Raw genomic sequence first — 18,470 nt, forward strand, 5'->3', positions numbered from 1 at the left:
ATCATGCTCTGTCAGGCTGTAAGGGATCTTATCATGCTCAGTCAGGCTGTAAGGGGTCTTATCATGCTCAGTCAGGCTGTAAGGGATCTTATCATGCTCAGTCAGGCTGTAAGGGGTCTTATCATGCTCTGTCAGGCTGTAAGGGGTCTTATCATGCTCTGTCAGGCTGTAAGGGATCTTATCATGCTCTGTCAGGCTGTAAGGGATCTTATCATGCTCAGTCAGGCTGTAAGGGGTCTTATCATGCTCTGTCAGGCTGTAAGGGGTCTTATCATGCTCTGTCAGGCTGTAAGGGGTCTTATCATGCTCAGTCAGGCTGTAAGGGATCTTATCATGCTCTGTCAGGCTGTAAGGGGTCTTATCATGCTCTGTCAGGCTGTAAGGGGTCTTATCATGCTCTGTCAGGCTGTAAGGGGTCTTATCATGCTCTGTCAGGCTGTAAGGGGTCTTATCATGCTCAGTCAGGCTGTAAGGGGTCTTATCATGCTCTGTCAGGCTGTAAGGGGTCTTATCATGCTCTGTCAGGCTGTAAGGGGTCTTATCATGCTCTGTCAGGCTGTAAGGGATCTTATCATGCTCAGTCAGGCTGTAAGGGGTCTTATCATGCTCTGTCAGGCTGTAAGGGGTCTTATCATGCTCTGTCAGGCTGTAAGGGATCTTATCATGCTCTGTCAAGATATAAGGGATCTTATCATGCTCTGTCAGGATGTAAGGGATCTTATCATGCTCTGTCAGGCTGTAAGGGATCTTATCATGCTCTGTCAAGATATAAGGGATCTTATCATGCTCTGTCAAGATATAAGGGATCTTATCATGCTCTGTCAGGCTGTAAGGGGTCTTATCATGCTCTGTCAGGCTGTAAGGGGTCTTATCATGCTCTGTCAGGCTGTAAGGGATCTTATCATGCTCTGTCAGGCTGTAAGGGATCTTATCATGCTCTGTCAGGCTGTAAGGGGTCTTATCATGCTCTGTCAGGCTGTAAGGGGATCTTATCATGCTCTGTCAAGATATAAGGGATCTTATCATGCTCTGTCAAGATATAAGGGATCTTATCATGCTCTGTCAGGCTGTAAGGGGTCTTATCATGCTCTGTCAAGATATAAGGGATCTTATCATGCACTGTCAGGCTGTAAGGGATCTTATCATGCTCAGTCAAGATATAAGGGATCTTATCATGCTCAGTCAAGATATAAGGGATCTTATCATGCTCAGTCAGGCTGTAAGGGGTCTTATCATGCTCTGTCAGGCTGTAAGGCTGGGGTCTTATCATGCTCTGTCAGGCTGTAAGGGATCTTATCATGCTCTGTCAGGCTGTAAGGGATCTTATCATGCTCTGTCAGGCTGTAAGGGGTCTTATCATGCTCAGTCAGGGGGTCTTATCATGCTCTGTCAGGCTGTAAGGGATCTTATCATGCTCTGTCAGGCTGTCATGCTCTGTCAGGCTGTAAGGGTCTTATCATGCTCTGTCAGGCTGTAAGGGGTCTTATCATGCTCTGTCAAGATATAAGGGATCTTATCATGCACTGTCAGGCTGTAAGGGATCTTATCATGCTCAGTCAAGATATAAGGGATCTTATCATGCTCAGTCAAGATATAAGGGATCTTATCATGCTCAGTCAAGATATAAGGGATCTTATCATGCTCAGTCAGGCTGTAAGGGGTCTTATCATGCTCTGTCAGGCTGTAAGGGATCTTATCATGCTCTGTCAGGCTGTAAGGGGTCTTATCATGCTCTGTCAGGCTGTAAGGGATCTTATCATGCTCTGTCAGGCTGTAAGGGGTCTTATCATGCTCTGTCAAGATATAAGGGATCTTATCATGCTCTGTCAGGCTGTAAGGGATCTTATCATGCTCTGTCAAGATATAAGGGATCTTATCATGCTCAGTCAAGATATAAGGGATCTTATCATGCTCTGTCAGGCTGATCTTATCATGCTCTGTCAGGCTGATCTTATCATGCTCTGTCAGGCTGTAAGGGGTCTTATCATGCTCTGTCAGTCTTATCATGCTCTGTAAGATATAAGGGATCTTATCATGCTCTGTCAGGCTGTAAGGGATCTTATCATGCTCTGTCAAGATATAAGGGATCTTATCATGCTCAGTCAAGATATAAGGGATCTTATCATGCTCTGTCAGGCTCATCATGCTCTGTCAGGCTGGGTCTTATCATGCTCTGTCAGGCTGTAAGGGGTCTTATCATGCTCTGTCAGGCTGTAAGGGGTCTTATCATGCTCTGTCAGGCTGTAAGGGATCTTATCATGCTCTGTCAGGCTGTAAGGGATCTTATCATGCTCTGTCAGGCTGTAAGGGGTCTTATCATGCTCTGTCAGGCTGTAAGGGATCTTATCATGCTCAGTCAGGCTGTAAGGGGTCTTATCATGCTCTGTCAGGCTGTAAGGGATCTTATCATGCTCTGTAAGGGGTCTTATCATGCTCTGTCAGGCTGTAATGCTCAGGGGTCTTATCATGCTCTGTCAGGCTGTAAGGGATCTTATCATGCTCAGTCAGGCTGTCTTAATGCTCTGTCAGGCTGGATCTTATCATGCTCAGTCAGGCTGTAAGGGGTCTTATCATGCTCTGTCAGGCTGTAAGGGATCTTATCATGCTCTGTCAGGCTGTAAGGGATCTTATCATGCTCAGTCAGGCTGTAAGGGGTCTTATCATGCTCTGTCAGGCTGTAAGGGATCTTATCATGCTCAGTCAGGCTGTAAGGGGTCTTATCATGCTGTCAGGCTGTAAGGGATCTTATCATGCTCTGTCAGGCTGTCAGGCTGGGGTCTTATCATGCTCTGTCAGGCTGTAAGGGGTCTTATCATGCTTGGTCAGGCTGTAAGGGGTCTTATCATGCTCTGTCAGGCTGTAAGGGGTCTTATCATGCTTGGTCAGGCTGTAAGGGGTCTTGAAGGGGTCTACATGCACTTGGTTTTTAGCGCCACACTGATTGCTCACTTAATCTCTGACATTTTAGCCGATGGCATCGAGTTCCCGGAACAATAATCTCAAAGTCTGCTGCTTGTCTTTTAATTCTGAGGATTATAATTAACCAGAAGTGGGGAGGCGGGGTGGTGAGGAAAGACGTTCCGCCCACGATTAATAACATCTTGCGTGGGCCTGTTAAGATTTGACTGAATAAAACAGAATAATGCTGATGATGCATACCTGGTGTTCAGTTAGGGTACAGGAAATTAACATGAGCAGGTTCCCATAAGAAGGTTTTGGCAGTCTGAAAGGATCTAAGATGATCAGTATTAATGTAAAACTTCTAAGTATTAGTCTAAGGACATGGGGGGGATCTGAGGCAGTCTAGTGGAGTCTGTAGTGGGGTTCGAAAGTAGATTGTCTTGGACTTTCGTGACAAGTGTATACTTACTCTGCAGACATTTCTTACAGCCCTCCTCACAGGGCAGACAATCCTCATACTCTGGGTCCTCCACCTCACCTGTAGGATAGGTACATCATACATACATCACACACATTAAAGACTAATGGATCTATCAACACTGGCACCACAGCAGCCATTCAATACATTGCTTTAAACTTTGCTAGTGTGGATATTGGAGTCATACACACTCATTGGACTATCAGACGCATAGTTACATTCATACCAATGCTATCTATTACCATCGCTGGATGGGAGACAGAGGTGAGATTGGGGTGTGGCGGCTTTACAACAGCACTGAGAGGGGAAGGTGTTAAATGCAAAGTGTTCTGAGGCGTGAGCTGTGGCAGGCTGCAGGGCCGTGCAGGGGATCAGTTTGGACATGTCTGACACATATGATAAAACTTTATTTTCATCCTCCCCTCTCTCTCGTTTTAGCAGTTTTCAATCATGTCTCCCTCTCAAACATTCTCTGTCTCAGACTCAATCTTTTAAATAAAAAATAAAAAACGGTAGTGTGGTAGAGGACAAAAGGAGATGAAAGGGGGGGGGGAGAAGAAAACAAGTTGTGTGTACTTGGTGGGGTGTCTCACCTTCGCCACACTCCAGCGGGACACACAGTCCGTCTCGGAGGTAGTGGGAGGGGCTGCAGTGGAGGCAGCGGTCGACGTCGGTGCACACAGTGCAGTTGACGGAGCACACCTCACACCGCTTCCGCCAGGAATGGAAGAAGCCCTCTGGACACACGTCACGACACTCCCCTCTATAGTGGTACCTGTCTGTCTGGAACTTGTCTTGGCCAGGCAGAGAGACAGACACAGTCAGTTTCATTGGCAAAAACACCAGTACAAACACACAGACAGTGAGTCAATGGATGAAACAGACAAAGACCTACTAAGATCGTAATGTTGCTGCATTGAACTTTGTCATTTCCTTTATCTTCAAACGATTCAGACAGGAAATACACAGCTTCATAGCAGTACATCCTAAAACAGCTCCCTGGGCGCCTAGTGTGGCAGCCCCCTGCAACTCTCTAAAACCTTAATACTGTATTTATGTGTCTTTTGTAACGCCGGCGCGTTTTGGACTTCTAATCCCTTTTAAACATTGTGAGCTACAGACTCCTGGGTTGCACCATTGAATTTGTCTATATATTCTGCATCCATAGAAACCAACCATTAGTCTGTGTATCATGGACGGGGGCTGAACTAGAGCGGTGTTTGTGAAACAAGGGCGAATCCTGAAGGAGCCCGGGCCCGGGCTTTTAACAAAAACATCTCTAGAGTCCTAATGGTTAGAGTAACAAACTATTAAAAGCAATCTATTAAAGCTAATTGTTAGAGTAACAATCTATAAAAGCAATCTATTAACTCTCACGAAGACGCTCATGTGACATGTTTTGCTCTATGACACTCACAATCTACACAACAGTCATTATAATGTAAGGGGTTCTTCGACATAGAAGATCATAGTACATCCCTGGACATAGTGTATGTAACACTGTAATAAACTCACATAGGCCTCCTGAGTGGAACAGCAGTTTAAGGCACTGCATCGCAGTGCTAGAGGCGTCACTACAGACCCGGGTTCGATCCCGGGATGTATCACAACCAGCCTTGATTGGGAGTCCCATGGGGCCGCACACAATTGGCCCAGCGTCGTCGGGTTAAGGGAGGGTTTGGTCGGGGGACTTCACTTAGCTCCTCACACTCTAGCGACTCCTTGTGGCGGGCAGGGCGCCTGCAGTGTGTTTCCTCCAGCACATTGGTGCGGCTGGCTTCCGTGTTCAAATCAAATCAAATCAAATCAAATCAAATCAAATTTTATTTGTCACATACACATGGTTAGCAGATGTTAATGCGAGTGTAGCGAAATGCTTGTGCTTCTAGTTCCGACAATGCAGTAATAACGAGCAAGTAATCTAACTAACAATTCCAAAAAAAAACTACTGTCTTATACACAGTGTAAGGGGATAAAGAATATGTACATAAGGATATATGAATGAGTGATGGTACAGAGCAGCATAGGCAAGATACAGTAGATGATATCGAGTACAGTATATACATATGAGATAAGTATGTAAACCAAGTGGCATAGTTAAAGTGGCTAGTGATACATGTATTACATAAGGATGCAGTCGATGATATAGAGTACAGTATCAACGTATGCATATGAGATGAACAATGTAGGGTAAGTAACATTATATAAGGTAGCATTGTTTAAAGTGGCTAGTGATATATTTACATAATTTCCCATCAATTCCCATGATTAAAGTGGCTGGAGTAGAGTCAGTGTCATTGACAGTGTGTTGGCAGTAGCCACTCAATGTTAGTGGTGGCTGTTTAACAGTCTGATGGCCTTGAGATAGAAGCTGTTTTTCAGTCTCTCGGTCCCAGCTTTGATGCACCTGTACTGACCTCGCCTTCTGGATGACAGCGGGGTGAACAGGCAGTGGCTCGGGTGGTTGATGTCCTTGATGATCTTTATGGCCTTCCCAGCATCGGGTGGTGTAGGTGTCCTGGAGGGCAGGTAGTTTGCCCCCGGTGATGCGTTGTGCAGACCTCACTACCCTCTGGAGAGCCTTACGGTTGAGGGCGGTGCAGTTGCCATACCAGGCGGTGATACAGCCCGCCAGGATGCTCTCGATTGTGCATCTGTAGAAGTTTGTGAGTGCTTTTGGTGACAAGCCGAATTTCTTCAGCCTCCTGAGGTTGAAGAGGCGCTGCTGCGCCTTCCTCACGATGCTGTCTGTGTGAGTGGACCAATTCAGTTTGTCTGTGATGTGTATGCCGAGGAACTTAAAACTTGCTACCCTCTCCACTACTGTTCCATCGATGTGGATGGGGGGTGTTCCCTCTGCTGTTTCCTGAAGTCCACAATCATCTCCTTAGTTTTGTTGACGTTGAGTGTGAGGTTATTTTCCTGACACCACACTCCGAGGGCCCTCACCTCCTCCCTGTAGGCCGTCTCGTCGTTGTTGGTAATCAAGCCTACCACTGTTGTGTCGTCCGCAAACTTGATGATTGAGTTGGAGGCGTGCGTGGCCACGCAGTCGTGGGTGAAGGGGGAGTACAGGAGGGGGGCTCAGAACGCACCCTTGTGGGGCCCCAGTGTTGAGGATCAGCGGGGAGGAGATGTTGTTGCCTACCCTCACCACCTGGGGGCGGTGTTAAGTGGGCGGTTGATAAGAAGCACGGTTTAGCGGGTCATGTTTCGTAGGACACATGACTCGAGCCTGTTGGGGAGTTTCAGCGATGAGACAAGATCAAAATTGGGGAGGAAAAGAGGGTAAAAAAATATATACAGTACCAGTCAAAAGTTTGGAAACACCTACTTATTCAAGGGTTGAGTAGGTGTGTCCAAACTTTTGACTGGTACTGTATATATTTTTTTACCCTCTTTTCCTCCCCAATTTTGATCTTGTCTCAAAAAAACTCTCATAGTTGCTTTTACAAACTCCACACAGTTGTCACTGACTAGTTAGATATATATTTCCCAGTGAGAAAACTATTTCTGTACTTACAGCATTCATATCAATTCATTTTTGCTGGGATCTCGGGACATGTAGGGTTAAAAGCGGCAGTCAAATTTTGGTTGGACCTTGTGTGCAATTGACCAATACAGTGATCTTAATATATTCCAATCAGCAGTAGGTCGAAAAGTAAGTATCTTTCTCAATTACTTCAGCATTTCTCTTTCTAAGATTTATCCCACTTCCTTTATGCATTCTTCCCCCCCTATTCCCCTCCTTTCTCCCCTTCCTTTCTTTACATCTCTACACTAGTCTAACGACACCTTTACTTGTTTCTCGGAGAGCAATCATATCAAACTCTAGCCTATATTCGTTAATTATGTGATATCTCATTTAAAACATTCATTACTCCATCAGGAGTGAGATCATGTCAGTATTCTGAGGCAGTGGTTCCCAAACTGTGGGGCGCGCGAGGGGTCAACATGGGGGCACAGAGGTCCGGCTTTAGACTTACTCTTGAAAGTTGTAATAGTAGAATTCACAAGGTGCAATTTTGAAATTGGGTAGTGCATCATCAGTTCCTCTTGTCATGTTAGTCATTGCATACATTGGAAAGCTATTTATAACTTGAAATGTCCAGATCAACTAGCCCATGCCAGCTAACATTTTGTATAGCCCATTTCCTTGTTTTTTTAGCCCATAGATATTGCTGTAATTTTTTTGTCACTCAAATATCACATGAATACACATTAGACGTGGCAAAATTTATAGAAGTGCAAGAAAATCTCCTTTAAAACCGGAACATTTTCTTTGCACCCAATGACAACATGTGTTGAATTGCAGAAAATAAGCTCTAATCTGCTAAATTCTCTCCACCAACAAGAGGGGTGTAAACAGTTTGTGTCATGAACAGTGCTTGTGCCTGTAGAAACAGTTGTGGCGCGTGCGCAGTGGGGGCTCAGGATGTTCCCCAATGCCGGAAGCCCCCCTCCTCCAAGAGTGAAAAAGTTTGGGAACCCCTGCTCTGAGGTACTATGAATATAAGAGAACATCTTTGGAAAGCACATGAAATAGACACTGGGCCATGGAGTTATTGTTTTGTCTCCTCAAATTCCAGACAGACTGGTTTTAAACGGAAGCACATTTCTAACTAATTGAATGTGTCTGTGTGCACGTATTGATAGGGTGCCAGCTGCATAGAAATCTGGTGTTCATCTGCTCTCTATGCAGTCTGGCATGTGTGTCTTTCAGTCAGACCTTTGTGTGGCTAGAGTCAGTATTACAGTGTTGACAGAGATAATACTCTCTGTCACACACTGTAAAAACAGAGCTATTACCATCGATATCATGTTCTCCATTGATGATGTGGGTGCTGTATTATGACTAAGAACCGATGATTGTACCTTTGTCACAGCTTGTGCAGTTGTCAGGTCCTCCATCATCACACTCCTGGCAGGTGTGGTGGCACAGGTGGCACTGCCTCTCCATGGCATAGCGCCCCCCCTGGCACCGGATTACACACTGCCCATCTTCAAAATACCTGGGGGGTTATGGTTGAGAACACACATCGCTTATGCACTGGTTTTCATGACTTTATTACATCAGTATAACATAATACATGTTAAGAATTAACATTTCATGTATAATTAATGTATACTATAGACAATATACACACATTATCTATGAGAACACTGCAAACAGGGCATTACTGCTACATAGAGCATTATAAAGGGTTAATGAATGTATTCATTGTAATACATAGTATGAAGGTGTTCCATAAATACTTGGAGTGTTTTGATTGAAGGAGAACCAGAGTAGAAGAGTTAGTTGGACTTGATAAGGCAATGGCATAAAGTCAGCAAAGGTTATACATCCAATTAATGTTTTCTAACAGCTGTGATCCGATCTCTTCATTCATTCATAATAAGCTTGAATAATTCTGGTTGTAATAACACTCTATAACGTTTATGATGAGGTTATAGATTGTGATATACGCTGCATAATAGTTATCGTTACTCATTGTGTATCTATTATTACGTGTTTTACTTTTCTATTATTTATCCATTTTCTTTCTCTCTGGATTGCTGGGAAGTGCCTGTAACTAAGAATTTCACTATTAGTCCACCCCTGTTGTTTATGAACTATGTTGACGAATAAAATCAGATTTTTGGATTAAAATAATATACACAGTTAACGTAAATGGTTACCTTGAATAGAATTTCAATAATATTGACATGGAAAGTATTTTGTATCTACAAGGCATGATCATCATTCATTAATATGTTTATTTCATTTAGTTTTGCCGGGGCTTAATCTCGGTTACCCAGAAGTAAAATAATTGCGAAAATTGTCACTTCCCATTTACATGCGAACCTGTCCACGAGAGATTAGTCATGGCTGAACTTCCAAAGCAAAGTTTAATCAAAGAACATTGTGATGATGCATATCATCTCACTGACATTCAGTGGATCAAACGGTGCTCCAGGGTCGTATTCACAAGGCACCTAACAGAAGAAAACTGAAACGGAGAGGGACTGTCTAAACATGTCCAACACAAGACCCTTTTTCTGTTTTAGTTGCCATTTTGTGACGATGTGCACTATTGAATACAACCCATTCTAATACACTTGTATGTCTGTCTTACCTACTGGATGGGCAGCTTATGCAGTCCTCCTTCTCAGGACCTACGCACTTATAGCAGGTGGCATAACACAGGTGGCATTTCCCATGCCTGCTTAGGTACTCACCTGAAAACAGAGGGAGAATATACTTACACAATCCTACTAGGACTCAGGTCTCACACAACTGACACATACTCCACATCAGTGGCCTGATAAATTTCCTTTTCATACTACTGAGCTGAGCAGAGCCGAGCAGCACTGCGCTGGCCTGGTTATGCATCCACCATAGTCGAAGCCACCTTCAACATAGGCACCAGGACAACATATCAAATGATACCATTCTTTTGGTCAGGTGAGGTCAACACTACCAGTACTACTACTACTACTTCTCATGCAGATTTAAAAAAAAAACTCTTAACGATTCTGCTGGTGAGTTTTTTTTCAGCATTGAAAAGAGATTTGAGGAATTAACATTACCTACCCCCTCCCCCACCATAATTTCTATCAACACCCCCCACCCCACCTACATGTACTAGGACATGACTGACAGAGGGTGGGGGTGTCACAGCCCACCGAGGGTAGCAGTGCGAGGTCGCTGACTGTGGGCTCTGGCTTTCTGTGAAAAGCCAAATTGTTTTCGCGGGCAAAACAAAAGCATCTCTTTGTGCTATCAACACAACGGGCAGATGCTCCCATTCAGACGAGCCTGGGCTGCCGCCATTCAAATAGCCCCCCTCTCCCCAAAACACAGAACGCAGGGAGAGAAACTAAACTCGACAAAAGACAAACGACTTCTGAATAGAACAGCTCAAAGAATAGAGTGAGGAAAGAATGTGTCACTTGGAGAGAGCCGGAGTTGTTGCAGTGATGGAGTTGGCTGACCTTGAGGGCAAACTGACAGCAGGAAAAGCATTTTACACTGCCTGATATGGACCCTGGATACCAGACCTGGTTGGTATTCATTAGTGCAGTGTTTCCCAACGGTATACATTTTTCTGTTGTAGCCCCTAACGATATGTACCTGATTCAGCTTGAGGGCTTGATGATCAGTTGACAAGTTGAATCAGGTGTGCTTGTCTGGGGCTACAATAAAAATGTGTATGGTTATGGGTCATCGAGGACCGGAGTTGGGAAATACTGCATTAGTGCATGCCTTAGCAAAACGTTTTGCAATAGAAAACAAAATGAACTTTTCTGGTGGTCAGGTATTCTCTCCCTGTTTCAGTACATTTTCTTCCATTTGGTGCCTAATTAACATTACCCTGGGTTCAAATAGTATCCATTTTCTTTCAAATATCACAGTGGTGCTTGATTGAGCTTGCCTTGCGCAACAGAACCAACCCTGCCCATCTGGCATGTCAACCAGGCACATTCAAATATCAAAGTGTTTTGAAAGAAAACAAACTGTTTGTACACAATGTCGAGTCCAGTATGAAGAAAATGTCTTGAAAACGAGCAAGTACTACTTGAATTTGTCCAATAAGAAACAGATTTTTTACAAAATGATATCTGTCGCAATAACGTTTTGCTTGTGTGCCCTACTGAACAAGACCCAGACTTGCTGGATATTGACTGGGGCTACAATGGTATTTGTTCACTATGCATAATCACTACAAGTATACTGTACATTACTGCATTCATTAAGACCAGTAGTACTGCATTCATTAAGACCAGTAGTACTACATTCATTAAGACCAGTAGTACTACATTCATTAAGACCAGTAGTACTGCATTCATTAAGACCAGTAGTACTGCATTCATTAAGACCAGTAGTACTACATTCATTAAGACCAGTAGTACTGCATTCATTAAGACCAGTAGTACTACATTCATTAAGACCAGTAGTACTGCATTCATTAAGACCAGTAGTACTGCATTCATTAAGACCAGTAGTACTACATTCATTAAGACCAGTAGTACTACATTCATTAAGACCAGTAGTACTGCATTCATTAAGACCAGTAGTACTGCATTCATTAAGACCAGTAGTACTACATTCATTAAGACCAGTAGTACTGCATTCATTAAGACCAGTAGTATTGCATTCATTAAGACCAGTAGTACTGCATTCATTAAGACCAGTAGTACTACATTCATTAAGACCAGTAGTACTACATTCATTAAGACCAGTAGTACTGCCAGACCTCCTGTTGTGCACGTGCATACATGCTACATGTGACACAGATCACAGATCTGGGACCAGGCTTAAACATATTAACCTGTAAAAGAAAAGGGTTCATATTGAAACAAAAAGGATTAAATTCTTTGAATTACTACATGTGAGACTACAAACTATGTCCCTTTGGATAAAAACATCTGCTAAATGACCAAATACTATTATATACATTCTGTAAATTCTTGCAGGAACAATGTTGGGTGAGGAATAGACTGGGAGGTTTATCATATAACCAGGGTTGTGTTCATTAGGGCTCACAACAGAAAACATTTCATCACTTTTTGCAACGGAAAACAAATATGAGAATTTCTTATTGAAAAAGTCCAGGAAGTCTCTCCCTGTTTCAATCTGTTATTTTTCCATGTTCTGCCTAATGAACACAACCCAAATAAACAGTGTGGGACAATGAGGATGTTCACAATGACCAACAGAGCTTAGCAGAAAAAAACCAAAAAGATGAACAGATTAACCATTTTAATTAGTAATAACATTGATATGTATAACATCGACACTGGTTTACAATAAAAACGTGTGTGTGTGTGGGGGGGTGGTCTGACAAGACATGATATAAATCAACATACTACTGACACTAATCAAATCTAAGTAATCTTCAACAATGACCAAGAATAAGTTTCTGTTAACCAAAAGGATCAATCAATCTTTATTTCAATTAAACCACAATCAACAGTACAACACGACTACAGTAATACTGTAATTGTTCAAAAAGGTATAAACCCACATTGAGAATTCAATTTGACACATTCTTTATTGGAATACAGTGTCGTATTCACCTCAGTACTCATTCTATAATGGGTTTCATGAACAGGGTATTCAACCATTACAAAGTTGACTCCCATGGCCTGCGTGTTACAGAGAGAGACAGACTGTGGTCCAATTTTGCAGCACCTACCATTGTCTTGGATTCTCAGTCTCTCTGATGTGCTTACAACCTGGGTTGTGTTCACCAGGGCAAGCAACAGAAAAATGTTTTAATACATTAATAAGTAACAGTATTTTCTTCCATTGAGGAGCCAAATGAACACAAATCTTAATGAAATGCACGCCCTTTGCTATAGTGTCATGGACATGTCTTGAATGTGTGGCAGCTAGCAAGGATAAAAAACATTTAAATGAAGTTCACCAAAAAACATATCAAAATTGTTTGATGATCAAGAAGATACAGTACCACCTCTGCTCGAATGCAATGACATAACCGTGCAATGTTGTGGAATAAAGCCCTGCTAGTGCTGTTTGTCAGTGCAATGGCCCCATGGTCTCGGGTAGCAGTAAGAGGAGCCTTGTTCATTAGGGCACGCAACGAAAACTTAAAAGCATTTTGTAATGAAAATAAGTGTTTCTTATTGGGCAAGACTAGGTCGTCATCCCTGTCTGTCAGTTTTCTTATGTTTTGTGCCTAAAAGATACGACCCTGATTTATCTAATGTGGTCTTTGATAAACAGATCTGATCTTAGTGCCTGTGGAATGATGAGTGAGTCAAGGGCACCTGTAATACTTTCTCTCTCACACACACAACCTGAAAAATAGATGACAGTTTAGCAGTCAGGATTCCCTGTGGCACACAATGGATTCCCTGCGGCATTTAGAATGGGGACATGATTTTCCCACCTATCAATTCAAGTGTTTGCACAATCCTGCTGTGTGTGTGTGTGTGTGTGTGTGTGCGTGCATCCTCACTTGGCAGATAGCAAACGCAATCCAGACAGTTTTCACATTATTGAGTGAACATTTATTTACAAACACACAGCCGGGGGTTGGTACGTTCATCAGCTTTCACCTTCGCATCGTTACTCTTGAGGAGGAGCAAAAAACTGAAGTAAACACAGATTGGCAGGTCCCTCCTGCAAGCTACACATCCTATACTGGAAAATGGTACAATTATTTTGGCATCGATGCTTTGGTCACAAAATACCGACACATTATTTGTTTTTTTAGTAAGTCCCAGTTGCTACTGTCGCCCTGACCACATGTCCCAGTACAGAAAAAAGGTAGGTTTGTTGTAGTTCTGTCCTCACACCTCTGACGCAGTCCCTTAAGAGGCCCAGATTTTCTTATAAATTATGTGACTGAGTGAGTGGGCTTGGGTAGAGGGGTGCCCCCCCCCGGCTCCCTGCGGGACCTCCCGTCACCCTTTTAGCGAGCATGTTCTGCAGCACAGTTGCTGCAGAACCTTTCTCTGGCACAGATTGTTCTTTTTTACAAGCACACAGAAACTGCCTTCTGCCCAAGATTCTTCATTTGCTTTCCACATACCAGGAAGAAGAGATAAGTGGGGGGGGGGGGACACAACAGGCATAGCCATGGGATTGGTCAGGACAGGCGGACAAAGCCAAGTGGATTGGTCAGGAGGGGTCAGGTGACAGAAAGAGTTTAGGTTTTGATCCATCAGAGGTGTGATGTTCATCGGAGGGGAAAGATTGTAGTCCAGCAGGAATGATTGGATCCATGTCGGAAAGTAAAACAGAAATTTGGGGAAAAAGAGAAAAAACGTCAATCAATTTCAAAGAGGGTCAATTTCAAAACATTGTCATGTTTCATCAGAGAGGACTTTGCACAGAAAGTGGATCGCCAGTCTGTCATAACCTCAATTTGAAATATGTTTTTTTTACTTGCTGTGCACTCAAACTAAGAGTCCGTTTTCTACAAGCAGAAGTCATTAATTTGTTTTGTAGTCAATAAAAAGCCATTGGTCATGAACAGACTGGGGATGACAATTTGAAGACAAATCAGATCAAAAAACCTTCATCATATCTCACAGACAAATGAGTCCTATAGGATAGGACTGAAAAGGTTAGCCATATCAATGGAATACCAACAAGAGCATGGATATTTTCTATCCTGGGTTACAGTAGGAGGCCACAAGACCAACCTTACACCTAGTGTGAGATATGGGGAAGGCATTGCAGAATCAGACAGAAGTTGCCCAATTTTAAACATGCGTAATTTAGACAAGATGTAAAGAGAGATTGGTATAGATTAGTTAGGGGTGAATGCATGAGCAAAGATCGTGACAAAAAGAGAAAGAGCACTGAGAAAGTTTAAAACCGCTGTTACCTGTGCAGTGACTGAGCAGACACTTCTAGAATGAGGTCCTTAAAGAATCTATAATACATATAAGAAGGTTTCTAGTACTCACCATCTTTGCAGATGGTGCTGACCACACACACTCCTGCCTCCAGGTTATAGCCATTCACACAGGTGCTGCAGTTTGTCTCACCGGGCCCTGTGCAGGCATAGCAGCTGTGGTCACACCTGGGGTGGGGTGGGGTGGGGGGGGTTAAAGCTATAGTTTAGGTCATAGTTGGATAGAGGGAGGACTTTCCACAAAGCGCGTTTGTCCCTTTTTCCAACTTTATGATTTTGGTACATCAAACAGGAGGGCTAACGCACAGATATCTTCCAGACCACATAGCGAGTAGTGTTAGATTAAAAAGGAGGACAAAGGCAGGTTTAAGGGACCTTAGGTATATGACTGATGTTGGAACCCTTTTGAAGATTATAGTCCGGTTTGAGGCAGTTTGACAGGATAAACATGCCAGGTTGTAGGGAGGAGGTGTAGAAGAGAGGAAGTGTAAGGTGTGGAGTTTGTATGCGTCAAGCAGACTCACTTCCTGCAGGACTTGTTGATGTCGCCCTTGTCCGAGGTCTGCTCATACATGTAGTATCCCACGCTGCAGGTGGACACACAGCGCCACTCCTCCAAGAAGTAGCCCTCTGCACACTTGTTACACGCCTCCATCCCCGTGCCTGCAGACAGGGGGAGACTGTGAGCAGTGCACAAACTTCACTTTGGGCAAAATGTCAATTTTTACTTTGGCCAACTGACTGGGAGGGACCATCTTTACTTTATGAAGGGAGCTTTACCTGCACAGGTGGCACACGCTCGGTGGCACAGCTCACAGGTCCTCCTGTGGCCATTATAATAGGTCCCAGGGTCACAGGTCATTTGACATTTATTCCCCTGAAGACTGGAGAGCAATACACAACACACTTCACTAGCAACCGGTCCCTTTTTTCATACATCAAATTAAAATCATAAACTGTCCAGTGGTTTTCAAACCTCTCCTCAGATGTCCTCCCCAGACATTTCCCAATTTTTTTGTAACCCTGAACTAGCTCACCTTGATTCACCAATTCAAGGGCTTGATGTTTGATGTTTAGGCTTGATGTTTAGTGAGTCGAATCAGGTGTGCTAGCTGTGGAATAGTTCAAATACTTGGAACGGCTGGGGATCCCAGAGGAGAGGTGAAAAAATATATGTTTAAGAACAGCACTAAAGGTTCTAAACTAGGTCTTCATGGATATATCCTAACCAGAGATCCAACCCGGTATCCGAACAGGTCGGATCTAAAATTCTGTAATTGACCCTTGGATCCCATGTCGGCTCACACTCGGTGGACACTGACCTCGAATCGGTGTGAAAATATCTGAAATACCGACCAGAGCCGAAATTATATTAGAAGAAAATATCCTGATAAATACAAAAATCACCTCTATAAATCACGTGCTACACATGGCAGTTTGTTCAGTCTAAAGCATTAATCTCTCCTCCACCTGTCTGCCTCTCACCTTCGCTGGCTTCATCTCTTGCTATAGCGAACTTGCAACATTGTTTCAACTGGGCCCTCGTGGTTTCCTATGCCAATGAGCTCGGAACAGACAGCCTATTTTATGATGTTTCCACTGGGGATATGGGATCAGCAACATGTTGCTATGTCATACCGAGGCAAGGAGGTTACTTAAGCATATCGAGAAGGAGAGTGTTGGAAAGATTATTCAAATGCAATAAGAAATACTCACAAATGGATGTAAAATACTCTGTTTTTTTATTTTGAGATGCTCCACAGCTCATAAGTGGTGGTGAGTTAATACAATCAGAAATACTATTAGACATCCACAAATGGGAACTTTAATAGGCCTACACTTGTGCACAGGCCAGGTACTTCTATGCGTGCTCAAGCAAAATACACTGAACAAAAAAATATAAACGCAACATGTAAAGTGCTGGTCCCATGTTCCATGAGCTAAAATAAAAAGATCCAAGAAATGTTCCATACACACAAAAAGCTTCTCAAATTTTGTGCACAAATTTGTTTTACATCCATGTTAGTGAGAATTGTGTCCTTTGTCAAGATAATCCATCCACCGGACAGGTGTGACATATCACACAGGTGCACCTTGTGCTGGGGACAATAAAAGGCCACTAAAATGTGAAGTTGTGTCACACAACACAATGCCACAGATGTCTCAAGCCAAGTGTACAATTGGCATGATGACTGCAGGAATGTCCACCAGAGTTTTTTTCCCCAGGTAATTGAATGTTCATTTCACTACCATAAGCCACCCCCTAACATTATTTTAGAAAATTTGGCAGTATATCCAACCGGCCCCACAACAGCCCAGTTTTCCGCCACATCCGGCTTCTTCTCCTGCGGGACAGGCCTATGCCTTCCTACGCACACCCATGACTGCGCCCCAGCCCAGTCATGTGAAATCCATAGATCAGGGCCTAATGAACTTATTTCAATTGACGGATTTCCTTATATGAACTGCAACATGTTGCGTTTATATTTTTGTTCAGTATATATATATATATATATATATATATATATATATCTCAAAAATAAAGATTAACAAAGGGAAAACAACTCAAAATGAATGTGCACAAATCTGTGGGAGAACGAAAACGTCTTTGCCACACACCTTTTTGGTGTCAACATTTTAAAATTAGGGATGCATTTATGAAAATATTAAGCTGTAGTGTAGATCAACTCTATTTAAGATAGGCCAACATCAGAAAATGCATGTGAAACATTAACATTCCCTGCTTGCCAGACAAGTCAAAACAATTCTGCTGGCATGCACAGCAATAAAGCTGCAATTTTAATCTTTCGGATCCGATTTGCACTCATCTCTGACATATTCTGGGTCGGATCTGGTCCACCTCAGAACTGAATATACAGTGCATTCGGAAAGTATTCAGACTCCTTGACTTTTCACATATGTAACAAAATGTGCAGCCTTATTCTACACACAATACACCATAATGACAAAGCAAAAACATTTCTAAAAACCTGTTTTTGCTTTGTCATTATGGGGTATTGTGTGTAGAAAAAGGCTGTAACGTAACAAAATGTGAAAAGTCAAGGTGTCTGAATACTTCCGAATGCACTGTGTGTGTGTGTGTGTGTGTGTGTGTATGTATACAGTGGGGCAAAAAAGTATTTAGTCAGCCACCAATTGTGCAAGTTCTCCCACTTAAGATGAGAGGCCTGTAATTTTCATCATAGGTACACTTCAAATATGACAGACAAAATGAGGGAAAAAAAAATAAAAAATCCAGAAAAATCACATTGTAGGATTTTTAATGAATTTATTTGCAAATTATGGTGGAAAATAAGTATTTGGTCACCTACAAACAAGCAAGATTTCTGGCTCTCACAGACCTGTAACTTCTTCTTTAAGAAGTTACCTGTATTAATGTCACCTGTTTGAACTTGTTATCAGTATAAAAAGACACCTGTCCACAACCGCAGTCACACTCCAAACTCCACTATGGCAAAGACCAAAGAGCTGTCAAAGGACACCAGAAACAAAATTGTAGACCTGCACCAGGCTGGGAAGACTGAATCTGCAATAGGTAAGCAGCTTGGTTTGAAGAAATCAACTGTGCGAGCAATTATTAGGAAATGGAAGACATACAAGACTACTGATAATCTCCCTCGATCTGGGGCTCCACGCAAGATCACCTCGTGGGGTCAAAATGATCACAAGAACGGTGAGCAAAAATCCCAGAACCACAC

General features: G+C 42.9%; 1 protein-coding gene across 3 annotated transcripts in view; it reads right to left on the reverse strand.

Moving 5' to 3' along the window:
• pcsk5b (proprotein convertase subtilisin/kexin type 5b) overlaps positions 1–18,470 on the reverse strand; it is a 67,645-nt gene that overhangs the window by 7,287 nt on the left and 41,888 nt on the right. The window contains exons 18-24 of one of the 3 annotated variants that reach the window (XM_042320417.1): positions 15,532–15,635; positions 15,276–15,414; positions 14,804–14,919; positions 9,496–9,598; positions 8,255–8,391; positions 3,973–4,173; positions 3,371–3,439 (exon numbers count right to left, since the gene is read on the reverse strand). In XM_042320417.1, the coding sequence (XP_042176351.1) occupies positions 3,371–3,439; positions 3,973–4,173; positions 8,255–8,391; positions 9,496–9,598; positions 14,804–14,919; positions 15,276–15,414; positions 15,532–15,635 (869 nt within the window). Of the gene's footprint in view, positions 1–3,370; positions 3,440–3,972; positions 4,174–8,254; positions 8,392–9,495; positions 9,599–12,293; positions 13,909–14,803; positions 14,920–15,275; positions 15,415–15,531; positions 15,636–18,470 lie in introns of those variants that run through there. The other 2 variants (XM_042320419.1, XM_042320418.1) reach the window with 2 other exon arrangements.

Source organism: Oncorhynchus tshawytscha, linkage group LG04, assembly GCF_018296145.1.
Source record: "Oncorhynchus tshawytscha isolate Ot180627B linkage group LG04, Otsh_v2.0, whole genome shotgun sequence".
NCBI lineage: Eukaryota > Metazoa > Chordata > Actinopteri > Salmoniformes > Salmonidae > Oncorhynchus > Oncorhynchus tshawytscha.